The sequence below is a fragment of the Podarcis pityusensis genome (genome assembly GCF_964106645.2).
Source record: "Podarcis pityusensis genome assembly, chromosome: 10".
NCBI classification, from domain to species: domain Eukaryota; kingdom Metazoa; phylum Chordata; class Lepidosauria; order Squamata; family Lacertidae; genus Podarcis; species Podarcis pityusensis.
The window spans coordinates 23,234,596-23,250,800 of NC_138035.1; the positions used below are offsets into that span (position 1 = coordinate 23,234,596).

Consider the following 16,205-nt stretch of genomic DNA (forward strand, 5'->3'; position numbering starts at 1 on the left):
AGAGCTCCTGTTATTCGGTCCCAGCTCCTGCCAACCTAGCAGTTTGAAAGGATGCAAAAAAAAAAAGTACTAGTAGATAAATAGGTACCGCTCCAGCGGGAAGGTAAACAGCATTTCCGTCCGCTGCTCCGGTTTGCCAGAAGCGGCTTAGTCATGCTGGCCACATGACCCGGAAGCTGTCTGCGGACAAACGCCAGCTCCCTCGGCCTATAGAGCAAGATGAGTGCCGCAACCCCAGAGTCGGTCACGACTGGACCTAATGGTCAGAGGTCCTTTTACCTTTACCTTTATGCACCATTTTTATGCACCATTCACCAGTGCTTCACCATTGCTTTTCCTACAGGGAATGTGCTGGCAAAACAGGACCCCCCACCATGTGGGTCAGCTTTGACAGGACTGCCCACCTACCAGTCACATGAGTCCCCATCCTTGCTGTTGGTGAAGTTTTTAAAAATAGCTTTTAAAAGAGTGAGGGGCAGTAGATTCAGGACCCACTCACAGCTGTCAATGTTTCCCTTTTTTTAAGGGCAATTCCCTTATTCCGAATAGGATTTCTTGCAAGAAAAGGGGAAAGTTGACAGCTATGGACCCACTGCAAAAGTTCCCTTAGATCATCACCCCCTAACACGACTCCTGATCCGCCACATATCTGGGGACTTCCATATCTGGAGGAGCCATTACTCAGTAAAGAGTTATGAGGATCCACTTTGTGACAACCCAGTTCTGCTTGAATCCCTCCACCTGGCAACACCAACAGTCAGCATTCATTGCCCGACATGACAGCATTGACGTCGTCTGACAGCCATTTTTTTCCCCTCAACAAGCATTGACTTTTGCAATTGCCTCATCCCTGCGAAGATGTCACATAACGTTTTAAACATTGCAAGGGAAGGGTCAGTCCCGGTGCAGCTACTGTGAGAAAAGCAGAAGGCTGATCTTACCGGTGGGGGGGGGATCACATTTTTCCTGGGGAGGGGGCAGGCAGGCAGGCAAGTGACAGGATGGAGAACAAAATGGGAAAGAAGCACACAGGGGCAGAGGAAGGGGGTGCAGTGGGGGTGGACTGCCCAGGTGTCTTCGTTGAGGGAGGTGACATTTGGCCCACCACCCTCCCACGACTCCCAAGCCTACCCCAAGCCGCTGGGGGAAGGGAGGAGCTGTGCCGGTTTGCTTTGTGACGGAGAGCCAGTGTGGTGTAGTGGTTAGGAGCGTAGATTCATAATCTGGGGAACCGGGTTTGCGTATCTGCTCCTCCACATGCAGCTGCTGGGTGACCTTGGGCTAGTCACACTTCTCTGAAGTCTCTCAGCCCCACTCACCTCACAGAGTGTTTGTTGTGGGGGAGGAAGGGAAAGGAGAATGTTAGCCACTTTGAGACTCCTTCGGGTAGTGATAAAGTGGGAAATCAAATCCAAACTCTTCTTCTCTTCTTCCCCCCTTCCCCCTTCTTTTTGACAGCTGGGGGAGGCTTGGGAATTGCGGGCAGACGGTGTGCCAAATGTCCGCCATCGGCGGCTCGCTCCGCCCCCAGTTGCAGGGCACACGTGCCGCTCTATGCACCCAAGCGGCTATGCTGCACCTGGGAGGGCACCCTCCGTGCTCTGCCGCCCTCGGGAGCCCCCCCCCCAGAGTACACCCTCCCTGGGCAGCGTGCGCATATGCTCTGCCGCTGGAAGCACAGGGGAAAGACCTGGGGAAGTGGGTAATTTGCAACCCAGAAGATCAGAATTCTCAATATTTCTGTCAATCCTTTGCCAAAAGGGCACCATTATCTCTAGACCAGGGATGGGGAATCTATGACCCTCCAGATATTGTTGGACTACAACTCCCATCATTCTTGACTGCTTTGCCATGTTGGCTGGGGCTGATGGGAGTTGGAGTTCTACAACATTTGGAGGGCCGCAAGTTGCACACCCCTGCTCTAGAATTATGCCTGTCTGGACTGACCAACTGAAGTTATTTACCATCTACTTCATAGCTGTCAGGGCAGGCAGTCTGGAATCAAGCAAGCATCAGAGAGAAACTTCAGTAGCTAAGTGGGAGCAACAGTCAGTCTGAGAGCAGCTCCGTCTGTACCTAAACAACAGTTGTTCAGACTCTGGAGCTAGACCATAGTCCGAAACCTTAGGGAACCAGGTGAAAACCTAGTACCTCCCAGTATCACCTGATCTCTCCTGAGCTGATAGCTGCAATGCCTCCTCGTTGCATACCCTCCAACATTTCTCTGATGAAAATAGGGACGTCCTAAGCAAAAGCGGGACATTCCAGGATCAAATCAGAAACTGGGAAGGTTTCTGTAAATCTGGGACTGTCCCTGGGAAATAGGGACACTTGGAGGGTCTGTCATTGTCAGAGGTTGTAATCCAGTAACATCTCAGTAGTATCACATTAGCTACCCATGCCCGACATAGTGAGAACAATCATACTGCAGGAAAGGCTGTAGCATGTGTCTTCCATGAAGAAGGGATGAACCAGGTTCAATTTGTGGCATCTCCAGGTATGGCACAAAAGCACCCTTTTCTGAAACCCTGGAGAGCTGTGGCCGCACAATCCTGAACAAGCAGGCAATGGCCTCTGACTTGGCAAAAGGAAGTTTCCTCTGTGTACACATTGTGCAAGTAAGCCATGGTTGCATCTCTTCTGTATTAATACCATGCTTTTCCTCCCCCCACCCAAAAAAAAAGTACAAGGCACAGTTTGCTGGCCTTGCCTTGGGATGCTGGAAGGATTTCATACTCAGAAAAAACGAAAAACACATGAATCTTTCCCCAGACCAACAGAACATTGCATTGCACTCAGTCTTACCTTGGGGAAAAGAGGAAAGAGTCAAGCAACAATATGTGACAGATGTTAGACCCATCACTTAACGCATGATAGGAAAATACCATGGCAATGAGAGTCGTGTAACAACTTGTATAGGAAGAAACAAAGAATTCCCACTAGCGGGTCCTTGTCTTAGCAGAGGGTTCATATTTAAGGAGGTAAACAAATGGTCACTGAAGCCTTTAGATAAATTTAAGAAATCGCCTCAAAGGTGAACTGAAAATAAATACTGTAGATTGTGACTATATAAGGTTGAGGTATTATAGGGAAGGATCCAAGAGAGATGGCTGGTTGGCCATGGTTGAGAACCGGATACTCGACTAGATGGGATTTTGGTCTGATTCAGCAGGGCTCTTATGTTATGTCCTTACATATGGGAGCAGATGAGCAACAGGGAGGGAATCATGTGGCTGAGAACAATGCAAAAGTTATGGAGGCAAATTCCATCCACTGTCATGAACTGACAATACAATAGGGAGGAGGAGGAAGAGGAGGAAGGCAATCCTGGTGAGGGGTGTAGCCAGGACTAGGACACACCGGGGCAAGCAGGGAAGGGAGTACTCACAGGGTGACGGAGGATGACAAGAGAATGGAGGTCAGTGCATAGGAACCAGAGCAGCAGGACCCTTCACCAGAGCCAGGGGGTCCCTATCTCCAGAGGGCCCCTATCTCTGAGGCATAGGGAGCAGAGGGTGGGATGCTCCAGGAGGCACAGGCAGACAAGGGCCCACAGCCCAACTCCCTAGCTGGCCAGGTGAGGCTTGCTAGCTCTAGGAGGAAGTGTGTGATTCATCAGCTGGAGTAGGCTTGGAACAGGTAAGGGTCACATGTGTAGTCAAGCCCAGATGCTGCAATCAGCATGCAAAGTACAAAAGGGAAGCAGAGCTGAGGTGCAAAAGTGTCTGCTCAACTATCCATGTTGATGGACCTTGACTTGGATGCTCCTGGACCTCTATGGGACTGTGCTTTGGATTTGACCCTGGACTGTATCCTGTCTGCTGGACTTCATACTTGACTTACTTGGATGGACCCTGGATTGTGTTTCCTGACCTTCAGACTTTGGACTTTGCTTGCATGGATTGACCCCCCTAGACTTTGAACTTTGGGTGACAAACTGACTTGCCACCAGGTAAGCCAGGGATTCAAGACACCCACTACCCTATGCCCATGAAGACCAGGGCCAGTTGCCCTTCTCAGGAGTTGCTGGTGTGGTTGCCACTTCACCACAAACTAGAAAGAGGAATGTTTCAAGAAGCATACAAACAGATGACAGGCAGTAGCCAACTAACCCATTTCATCTGTGTGGGGATTCCAACTTGTGCAATGGAAACTCCCTCCCTCCCCAAATCTGTTCTGGGAGTGTTCCCATTTCTCAAGAGTAATTTGGAGAGGGCACAGGGTGTGTGCAGAGACTGGATGGAGGGGAGTTCCATTGCACAAATGAAGATCTTCCTGTGACAGTATGAGTTAGCTGGATATCAACCAGATCTTCCAAGGCAATATGCAGTCAAATGCATATGAACCAATATAATAAAAGGATGAACTGCAGCAATACAAAGTCATTCAACTGAAAAGCTAAAGAAAGAAACAAAAATCAAGCTCAGAGCCCCAAAAACTGCCAAAAGAAGAAAGGCAGAGAATAACTCAAGATGGACAGATGTGGGATTCTCAAAGAGGGGTCAGAGCAAGTTTCTTCAACCACAGATGGAAGCTGGTTTCACAGCTTGTCTTATGCACAGCGATATCTGCAGGTTGAAGCCTGCTCAGGCCTTGTCTTGCCCCCTTCTCTCATGCATACTTTTATAAGAAGCCTATATGTGTTGCTGCAGATGTGAGTTCACCATTCAGCTTTTAAAAATATCAAAAACACTCTCACATTTATTTGAGGGTAAATCCTACTGAATTCATTGGAGCTTACATCTGAGTAAGCATCCACAAGGTTGCACTGCACATGTCCTTGGGATTCCCTGTGGTACTCATTCCATCTTCTCTTTGTCTAGTTCCAATGTGGACCCATTGGGGTACTCGGTTTTGTCCCTCATAAGAAGTAGGTGTGTATCAAAGCAATAGCTCAGAGTAATCCAGATACAAGCATTAAGAGACAGCTTTGAAATCAGCAAGACCAAATAAATTCTCTGAAGTGTATTGTGCAATCTCCAGTTGACGTCGGCGTCAAGAACTGGGATTCTTGCTTTGTACCATTTCCTCCTTCACTGTGGACTTAATTTCCTTTCTCTCTAGAAACAGATCTAACAGATCTCCTAAAGTAATTTATTGTGAAAGCAGTAGGTCAAAAGATCAGCTCCTTGGAACACTGTGTATCTGGAAATTCAGCTAGGAGTTCAGGAGTATTTTAAAGAAGTGGTGGGGGAATGTTCTAGGGGCTCCATAATATCACTAGGACCATTCCCTCCATCTCCAATGTTCAAGATGTGAGTGCCGTTACTTATGTAGCCAAAACGGCATTCAAACACACCCCACACCAGGGAGGTATCATGATGTGTGGTTTGGCCCTTGTGATACATGCTCCCCCTGTCTGTATCTTCTTTTATAGCAATATATAGCTTCATGTTATCCTGCTTGTTGCTGTTGTATTACTGTTTAGTATAATGCTTTATTGCTTTGATTGTTAGCCCTCTGTGAAACTAGTGTTTAAAAGCAGGCTATGAATCCTTAAAAGTGTAGGGGTGTGTGTATTCTGCATTTCCAAGGAACTGATCCTTCAAGTGTGGCAGCGCCTACATTCTGAAACTCTGTCCCCACTGATATTAAGCAGGGGACCTTTGCTGTGCTGTTTTCAGCAGCTGCTGAAACAGGTAGATTTGCCATGTAACGTAAATTTAGCAGGGGTTTTAATGTTGTTTTATTTCATTATTTTATTTTAAAGCATTTATAAACCGCTTCGTATTTTAAGAATCTCTAAGTGGTGTACAACCTAAAAACAGTATCATTAAAACAAAACAAAAATGCCAGATAGTGTTGTTGTTGTTGTTAAACTGCTTCTTTTATTCTAAAACAAAAATGAATTACTGGGGGGGGGATGAATTACTCCTCCATTCCTACGCAAGAAGGAGGAGATATTGCAAGCCTTAGAGCTTGCCCAGTTGATCTTAATGGCCTGTCCTACTATTAGGCAGAGTGAGGCAACTGTCTCAGGTGGTAGATGCTTAGGGGCAGCAATAGGAGCCCCTGCCTATTCCTCCCAAGTTCCCAACCATTCCCCCTCTGTCGCCACATGGCCTTTACTGGGCTCCCTAATCTGACCCGCTGCCTCAGTGGAGGATGCTACTGCATCACCAGTGTTGAAGTAAGATTCAGCTGCTGCTTCAGCCAACTTCTGGATGTGTAATTGGAAGCAAGATTCTAGTCCTCCACCAAGGCAGCAAAATATCTTGGGCTGGCTGTGATGAGAGGGGGAGGTGGCAAAAGGTAGCTCAAGATCTGCTGGCAGTTGTCTGGGTGGTATGCAGTAGATCATCAGGGATTTATTTTGATTAAAAAATTGCAAACTGAACATCTCCCCTTCCCCACATTTGCCCAACCCTAAGGCATAGCTCAGATGTAAACAATAATAGCAAAGGTCATGCAAGCACTGAAGTGGCAAGAGAATGAAAGTTGCTGTTATCAATATGAAAGAAAATGTTAACACAGCTATATATTGCAGAACATGGCAGGTACAGTCTGTCCTCTAGAGTCCTTGTTTCTGCACTGGATGAATGGCCACCATTCCAGCATAAAAGTCTCTGAGGGTTTATTTGCTTTTTGCCCTCCAGCCACTTGAAGTTTTTGTGTCAGCTTTTTAAGGATTTTCTATCCCGCCCCCCCCAAAAAAATTATATTATCCCATTTTAGTTCATATAAACTTTCTGCTTCTTTCCAATTTCTAGCTATCAATATTCTTGAGGCCATTAATAACTAACCAATTAAATGTTTATATAATAATCCTTGGTTATCTCCACTGAATATACCCAACAATACTATTTCAAGTGCCGTTCCCCCCCATCCCCGGTTTTCCCAGTATTTTTGATATTTCTATAAAAATCTCTTCCCAGAACTAGGCAACTTTGGCACAGTCCCACCACATATGCGTGAAGGAACTGTGAGCTGTACGTGCCCTCCAGCAAACAGGTGAGTATGACTTATCCATTTTAGCTATTTCGTAGGCGTTAATGCCATTTTTGCATTAGTTTTAAAGAATTTTATTTTAAACTAGCTGAGGTTATTTTATAAGGATTTTTTCCCCACATAGCCGCCCAATCTTCATCATGATTTCCCAGTTTGCTTAACAATAAAAAACAACCAAATAACCCACACATAGGCTGGACTGTCTCAAAGTAGCCCACATCTTCTGCTTGGTGAAGTTGCATCTTATTAGTTAACACACATATTAGACTGCTGAGATGAAGAAATCTTGAAGTAACCAGTAATGGATTTTAGTATGGAAGCTTGGTTCTCATCTTCAAAACAAATCCCTGTGCTCAGTGACTACTCTGAGACATCATGTTATTTCATTCTATGTCTATGTCTTCTGCACCCCGTCTTCTCTTGGTGGATTCTCAGAGTTTTAGTAAAACAAAACTTAGATCTCAGAAACTACAAGACAGACCTCCCTTGCTAAATGGGGCCAAAAAAATTCATTTAGAGATTCTCGTCCTAAACCAGCTCCCATTGACCCTGACCATGAGTTATGCTAGCTGGGGTTGGTGGCAATTTGATAACATCTAGAAAGCCACTGTTTCTTGCTTCTTTACAGTAGTGCTAAATTCTTATGGTGTTTGATGCTCGAAAATCTCTCTTAACGCATCTCATTTCATTTTATGCAATGGCTTGTGAAGGCTTTGCTCTAAGAGATTACCTATATTATAGGTCTTATAAAACGTTTCAAATAAATAAAATGGAGTTGTGGCAGGGAAGAGTAGACAAATACCATACATTTCCTATTCGATGTATCAGACTCTTTTTTAGATTTCAAAAAAATCTAACAAACTATCACATTCCCATCAGTCTCAATCTCAAAAAAACTCATATTCTTACTATTTCCATTTTGCTAATGGACAGTTGAGACCATGCATGGTTGTTTGCCCAAAGCTACTAAGTTAGCTCATGCCTGAGGCAACTTGTAATGTAGATTTTCCAGATTTACACCTGTGTCAATATCTGCCCTACTTAATAGTAACCCAGATGAATTAGACCAAAGGCCTGTCTAGCCCAGTATCCTATTTCACAATGGCCAACCAAACAACTCTGCAAAATCCAGAAGCAGGACATGAGGAAAATGCCCCATCTGCACTGTTATTCCCCAGTGACTGGTACTCAGAGGCATGTTGCTTCCCATAATGGTGGCAATATAAAGCCATCAGTGCCTGGGAGCCATTGACAGCATTTGTCTAATCCCCTTTCAAAACAGTCTACGATGGCAGCCATTACTACACCATGGACTAGCAAATTCTATAGTTGTACTATGTGCTGTGTAAATAAATATTTCTTCTTGCCTTTCCTGAATCTTCCAACGTTCACTTTCATTGGGAGTCGCTGGATTCTAGAGGGGGAAACATATCCCTGTTCTCTTTCTCTACAACACACACACTTTTGTTTACCAGAGCCATGTCCCACTTTACTCACCTGTCCCCCCCACCCACCCACCCAAACTAAAAAGCCCCAAATACTGTGACCTACCCTCATAAAGGAGTTACAGAAGTGCTCCAGTTCAGCCCCTGATCATTTTGGTTGCTCCTGTCTTCATTTTCCAGCTCTACATTTGAGATGCAGTGACCAAAACCATACACAATATTTCAAGTGTGGCTGCACCAAATATTTGTACAAAGGCATTGCAATATTGGCAGTATATTGCCAAGCTAAAAGCTGGGGGTTATTTGCACCTATGAGCAGCAGAGACCTAAGTTACTTATCAAAAGAAGAGGTCTGTCCAAGACATAGTCCCATCATTCCTTTTGGTCCTACGCCAAGAAACCCAAAGCCTGACCTAGAAGAATCCTTGGTTTCCCTGCTAAGCCTGCCAATCAGAATGCTTGTTGTGATGACAGCTTCTGAGCATGGACAGTTGCCCATTACAAATTGCAACAGGGCCAAGAATGCATTTCATGAAGTCACGAAACAGCCACTAGCTCATAACGCCTTCTAGCCATTAAACCCCAAAGTTGCGTTTGAACTTGAACTCATAACAAATAGCCAACAGGCTTCCAATTGCTCATTCATAAAGAGTGTTTGATGTCAGGGTGTTGACCTTTGCAATCCTTTATGTATAGCAAATGAACCAAAGTTATATATTTATGCAAATGCACTTGGAATCTATGCTGAAGACAAACATATTTTTAACAGAGCTTGAGAAGGATAAAGCTAGCTAAACAGAAGCTCTATAAAATAAAGGAAAAACCAGCCTAATCCCTATATGCAACGAAAACCTTGCAGGTGATCTTTTAAATTAATCCAAGAACTGCTGGAGGATATTCTGTTTTGCAGCAAAAAGATATAATAACATGGGCAGAAACCAAGCAAAAACAATCCACTTGTTCCTTCACATACCCTTTTTCTAGATAAATATTTAACTGAAGCTGCTTCATTATATACCTTTTTGCGTACTGTGCTATGAGCAGAAGAAATAATCCAAGTAGATTGACTAACCTTGTTGGCCAAATGCTGCATGAAAAAGGAGGAAATGATATATGTGCGCTTTTTGTCAACATATGACTCTCCTTGGGGAGGAGGCATAACATTATTTCATTTTAGAGCTTTAACACGGTACTTTTGCCAAATGAAATTCAATGATCTCTTTTTAAATAACCTGTAACCACTGAGCTTGAATATGCACACATTCTATCCCCACCTCTTGCTTGCACTTCTCCTTGTTTGCTCCCTATCTGATGTTTAAAGAAGTCTATTAGTTTATTCAGAAGTAAGTTAGCTTTCTAGCGTAAGATTAGCAACAACCAAAAATTAGCAGGATTCAGTTAATCGGGGTCAAATTCAAAATGCTCATCTGGTTATTTTCTGCACTGTTTATGCATTAAGTAAAGAGTGCTAAATGCCACAGTGATTTGTGGCCTTATTAAAAAAAATTATACAGAGCAGAAGATTTGAGGACCATGCAGACCCCTTCCTATAAAGTCTATAAGCCCAGCAGAATGTCTCGACCTTCATATATGTTCCAAGTCAAGTCACTCAGAGCATAGCCAACAACTATCCTTCCCACAGAAAAGAAAACTCTCTCAACTGTGATTGTTGGGCTAATGGGATAATCTGGTGGTGCACTTGTAGGCATTGCACAGTATTGCACAGCACCTGGTTTCAGCTTATTCAATAAACTTATATTGGACAACTGCTTCTGAAAAAGAAACCCTACCTTTAGCAATGAGCTCCTCCAAGTCGAGGTCAAATCCCAGCCGGTGGCATTTCCTCCACAGCCCCATGTTAGTAGAGTTGTACTGTCTGTTGCACTCATCAACGGCACTCATGGCAAAGAGCTGCCTCCTGTTTCTTGCCAAGAGAAGTTTCCCTTCCCAACGGTCCAATCTAGACCTGCTGGCTCTGAGGGGCAGGTTGTTGTTAGAGTTATAAATGAAGCCGGGGTCATTCCTCCGTGTGGTGATGCTTTTGCACCGTTCCCTGTGCTTCCTGGCATCAGTTTCATACCAATGGTCAGAGCAGATCGCCACAGCCAGCATGCCTAGAGCACACAACGCTAAAGAGAGACCGGCATAGAGCAATAACCTTCCGGCAGCCATACCTTAGCTTCACAGAAAGACCATGGACATCTTCACTAGGAGGCAGAAAGCCCTTTGAACTGGATATCAGGTATGAGCCCAGCTCTTGGGCAGGTGTCACTGGACAGTGGCTTCCTTCAGTGTTCACATAGAAGCAGGTGGAGATTCATCAAACTCTGGAGGAAGTGAGGAGAGGAAAACTTATGCTCCAGAAGGAAAGAACCCTGGGCACTCATTCGCTTTTTCCTATGGACAAGAGTAGGTGGGGGTGGCAAAATGGCCAGGAAATTCTGAAGCTTCAGCTTCAGTCAGTCTGCTAAGGCGGAGAGGTCTTGTCACTGGCCAGGAAACGGCAGTCAGTGGTAAACAGCCTTCCCTTTCTTGTGTCTGGCCATCTGGATCAGTCTACTGAGCCCTTCCAGACTGAACCCACCCAGAAATACCAGAGGGGGGCTTTAGATAGACAGATATTCTACCCCTCTCAGCCCTTTAAGGGGGCCACATTCAAGGAGTAGAAACGCTTGAAAATCAAAGTCCAAAAATAAAAAAGCCCCAATCTTCAGCTTCCCAGCCTCCAGCAACCTTGCTTCTAAACACCAGGAAGCCTGCGATGTGAAGTAGAGTGTGTTTTTATGATGATGGTGATGATTTTGCAAGAATCCTGGTCACGGTCGATATGCTTGCTTGTTTCAGAGGACAGGCAGCGAAGGAAGAAAGCTGCCCTTTGGTCGATTTCAATCCTGGGCTTTTTCATGAAACACACACACAACGCACATCCAAGCCAGTCCTTTGCCTTCCTAACGCGGGAGTCCGGTCGCCCTGCTCCGTCGCCCCAGAAGTCCAGCAGCTTTGCAGCAATGCACTGACATCTTGGTTCTCTCGCCGAGCCGCCGCCGCCGCTCTGCCTCCTCCTCCTCCTCTTCGCCAACTGATTCAGCGCGTTTGTTGTGCTGCCTTGCGCCCGTGATCACGGCAACGTAAGGGGAGAATCGGCGATCGGCGATCGAGAACGCCGGATCACGGGCGGAAGAAGAGCGGCTGGGCTCTCGTCGTGGCCATCGTCAGCGGCAAGGAGGCGCACCCACCCGGGCACCCTGCCGCCCTCTCTGTCGGTTCCTCCCCCGGGGATCGTGTGGCAGGCGGCGGGAGGACAGGCACGCACAGAAGCGCCGGGGAGCTTGGAGGCGCCGCGCGATTCAGCACCACGGACAGCGCCAGCTTCCTTCCGAGAGACCCAGCCCCCGGAATATGTGTGTGTGTTTCCTCCTGCTGCTGCTGTTGCAAAGCGGTCCTCCTTCACCCCCCCTCCTTTTTTCCTATCCCCCCCCTTTTTTTTTTTACACCGGGGCTTCCGTTTTCTGTTGAGCAAGGCTTTCCAACGTACAGATCATATATATATATATATATATATATATATATATATATATATATACAGACACACACAAAAAAACAACAATGGGGAGTCTTCGTTCACTCCCCGCTTACCGTTGCAAAAAAGAAAAACCCCACCCCGATGAATTAAAACACGGTGGTAAATGGAGGGAGGGGGCGCCAAGCAAGAGAGGGGGGTGAGGTAAAATTAATAAATAAATAACGCCAGCCGATTCCACTCAAAAGGAGGGGGGGCAATAAGCCTCTGCCTTGTCAATAGCTCACGGTCTGCACCATTTCCTTGCTACACGGCCTGATCTCCGTTGCAAGAAGCGCTTCCTTTGTAGGCTTTCCCTCCCCCTTTTCGTAGCAGCTTCCTACCCGGCGCGATCCTGCCGTCAACAGCTGGAGAGATTGTCTTCTTCAGACATTTTGCTGGGCCGGACCTCCTTCCATCCCACTTTTCTCCTCTAACGGGAAGAATTCGCCCATTCTCTCCAGGAGGCTGCCGGGCAGGCGAGATAGAGAGAGCCGGGGAGCCTTCGCAATGGCATTGCCCTCCCCCCGCTTGCAGGGCTGGCTGGCTGGCTGCTGTTGCCCTTTTAATGCCCCCGCGCTAATAGCTCGAATATAAGAGCGGCTCCAAGTCTTCTGCCCACCTGGGAATCTCGCCTTCTTCAAACACGCCACCCTGCAGCCTTGGCTGAAGCCTACAGCCAGAGAATACAGAACGCCGAGCCAAAAGCTAGTGATGTCACCCATGCAGCGTGAGCCTCCTTCCTTATTTCTCTAGCCTCCTTAAAGATAAACTGCACTCCTTCTCCGAGAGAGAAAATGCCTGGAGATTCGTCCTTTCCTTAAAGCAGGCAGAATAAAAACATGGCTCTGTATGCTGGGCTTTCTGATTTGGGGTCACCATGCCCTTTAAACCAGGCTAAAAACCCTAAATGGTCCTGTTGCACACTGTTACATGCACATGCCGGAATCTAAATATTTCAGCATGCTTGGAAATCTGCAAATCTGCACCACAATCATTGTGAGACGTTTTGCACAAAGGACCACTTTCCTGTACATTTTGGGGGGGGGAGTGTACGCATGCACACACACAGTAGTGTGGTCCAAACGATCATGGTAGCTAAGTTGTCACATCTCAACCTCAGACCCCCAGTTGGAAAAAGAAAAAGGAATATGGAGATTACGGTGCAGTCGTATACATGCCTAGTCTACTCACAAGTAAGTCCAGTTGAGTCTGATGGGGACTTACTCCTGGGTAAGTATATTGCAGCCGTAATCACCTACCATTCATACTGCTGGTGTGCAGATTAAGGAGCACTGTAAATTATTATGTATAGCCAAAGAGCTATATGTATTATTAATGAGACCAATACATAAACATATTCCAGACATGTATTTAGACAAATAGGGTTGTCAGCTACTCTGCATTTTCAGAGAAGTCCCTTGTGTTAAGAAGGACCTCACAGAAGTGCATAGAGAGAATTGGGCAAACAAAACCATACAAGGAAAGGAAGGTTTGGATGTAGGAACTCCATGGTGCCTTCACAAGACTTGTGAGAGTGTTGCGGTGAGAAGGTGTGGATTTCTGCTATCACCCAGATACCTGCATCGGTATTTAGACAACACAAGCTGCTTTTTCCCCTACTACATTACATTGAAAGTAAACGGAGCGCCATGTCCCTTCAACCCTGGCTGTTGAATAGCAGCACATAGTATTTCCATAAAATGCTGGAAGTATGAAGCCGACCTATCAGGAAAGACCATTTGTCCAACTAACCCAGAGTTGCTTACTCTGGTTGGCAGCAGTTCGACAGCAGGGCTCTTTTTAGGAATCTCTGCCCCATCTAAACCCTGTCTAGCATGGTGGGTCAGTGGTTTGCATCATTCTGCACTGTTTTAAAGCAGTTGTCACAATCTGTACAGCTTGCTTTTTAGTCCCTTCAACCTCACTGCTTACAATTCTCCACCATCGCACAAACATGCATGTGTGGGTGGGTGGGTGGGGGGGTGTGGGTGTGTACTTGCCAACTAAGTATAACACTTCATGCAGCGGTGTTGTTTTTTAACTGACTCCTAGGGCTTCACCCCTCAGCTCTGACTCTCTCGTGCAAGTCCTTGGCTGTGGATATACCATACATTTAAAGCACATGGGAATTGTAGCTCAGCTATGGGTAAACTATAGTTCCCAGGATTCTAGAAAAGAGGCCCATGCTTTATGTGTATGGAGTGTACACGTCCCTGGGTCCTAGCTCCTCTCCAAGACCTGCTTACACCTCAGCCATAACACAACTGAAAATTGAGGTTTCCAAAAAAATCAACATTTCCGACAATTTATTATAAAAACAAAATGTATCTCTCTGGTTGTCTGGGATAAGTGTCAAATGCACTGAGATAGTGTTTTGCTCCAAAAGAACAGATACGTTTTAACCTAAAAACATAAACCGTAGAATTCTTAATCCAAAACTATACACAGTTTCAATATTTGTCAACCTCGGCAACAGATTATATGTGGCTTTCACTCCAACGTGGTGAAACAAAAGCTAAATCAAATTGGAGGCAGTGGAGAGAGAATCTGAATTTACAAGCACAAGTCATGTCAGTTCGCAGATTTCTTGCCTGAGGACAAAATTGACGGATTTGTCACCGAAGTGTAATTATGCCGCAAAATGCAGAAAAATTGTAGATAGCTGTGTGGCTCCATTAGAAAATCCAAACTTCGCAGTATGGCAAGACTTTTAAGACCAACCAGGATGTTAGAAAGGATGTTTTCTTTTTTTTAAATAATATTTATTACTTTTCCAAAAAATTTAAACACTAAAAGAAAAGAAAAAAAAACACATACAATACAATACATTAAACTAACAAAACAATGCAACAACAATAAAATAAATCAAACAATTTCATTATCCCATCTTTCATTCACTTATTTCCATGACCTCCTCACACCTCCCTTTTTGTATTCCACTTCTGTTAACTATTTCAGCAATTCCTTTCCATCTATCTCTGTTTTCTATCCTATAATTATCTTAACTCATTCTAACCTTATTTTTTCCTTTAATACTCTATTAATCTATTTATACTTAATTCCTTATAACATTTCTACTAAAGCCATGTAACTTCATTCCAACATTTTTCTAACATTCATTAATTTTACAATATTTCTGTAAGTAATCTTTAAATTTCTTCCAATCTTCTTCCACCGACTCTTCTCCCTGGTCTCGGATTCTGCCAGTCATTTCCGCCAATTCCATATAGTCCATCAACTTAGAAAGGAAGTTTTCAAGGTCTCAGAAACAAAGTTATGTGGCATTCATAATCATTCTCTCAAAGGATGCTTGGAAAGGAAAGATGGAGGGCAAATATCCCCTTTTTTCCCCATATATCAGCATTAGTTGGAACCGACTGCATGCAAGTATGAACAGCCATGTGACATGAATTCATCCATTTGTTGCCGCAGTCCTGCAGGCTCCAAGTTCTAGATGTGTGGCTAGAATCAGGATGGAGGACAACTTCCCCTCCTGGTTGCTATGTCACCAGATGCGCTTTGCAGCCACCTCAAGGTTCGTGGATGCTTAGCAACTGCAGGAATGTTTTCTCCATTTTCTTCAAACATCCAACAAAATAGCTAGCTTGGAAACTGATAAGCCACTTCTATTAGAGAGAGGAGGCAATGGCTGGCTAGATTATTAGACCTTGGTCCTCCAAGATATTGCTGAACTGCAAGTCCCACCATCCTAGAACATTGGACATACTGGCTGGGGTTTACTGTAATTAGAGACTTAAAACATCTGGAACATCAATGGGCTACGATGCTTGGAATATGACAGTAGTTCATCTATGAGTCTTTATCTAACTACATTAAAAATCATGACTTAATCCATTATGCCTTTAGTACTGCCGCTTAGTTGTGGCAGGGCATGGGAACCTTTGGCCAAACACATAAACCATTATTTCTCCCCTAATAACCTTACTGAAATCAGTAGTTAAAATCAGGGCAGTTCAATTTACCATCTTGATTCAAAATGGCATCCAACGACAAAAACACGTACATCTTCAGAACCAAAATTCGGCTGTGATCTCATGAAAGGTATCCAGAGGCACAGGAAAGGACAAAATATGTAGAAGAATATACCAGTGGAGCATAAGTGTGACCACAAGCATTAAACAAAAGAAGCTTTGTTGTACTTACTCAGAGCATTGGGCCAGCTGGCTCAGCATTGTCTACACTGAATGGCAGCGACTCTCCAGAGTTTCCGAAAATTATCTTCCCCTCAG

At 45.0% G+C, this 16,205-nt stretch overlaps 1 protein-coding gene across 2 annotated transcripts in view; it reads right to left on the minus strand.

Moving 5' to 3' along the window:
* Window positions 1-11,938, minus strand: part of TMEM178B (transmembrane protein 178B) — a 265,442-nt gene extending 253,504 nt beyond the window's left edge. The window contains exons 1-2 of one of the 2 annotated variants that reach the window (XM_081024072.1): window positions 10,184-11,938; window positions 9,466-9,480 (exon numbers count right to left, since the gene is read on the minus strand). In XM_081024072.1, coding sequence (XP_080880198.1) covers window positions 9,466-9,480; window positions 10,184-10,565 — 397 coding nt within the window. In that variant the 5' untranslated portion in view covers window positions 10,566-11,938. The remainder of the gene's footprint in view (window positions 1-9,465; window positions 9,481-10,183) is intronic. The other variant, XM_081024073.1, reaches the window with a different exon arrangement.
* Between the last annotated feature and the right edge of the window lie 4,267 nt (window positions 11,939-16,205).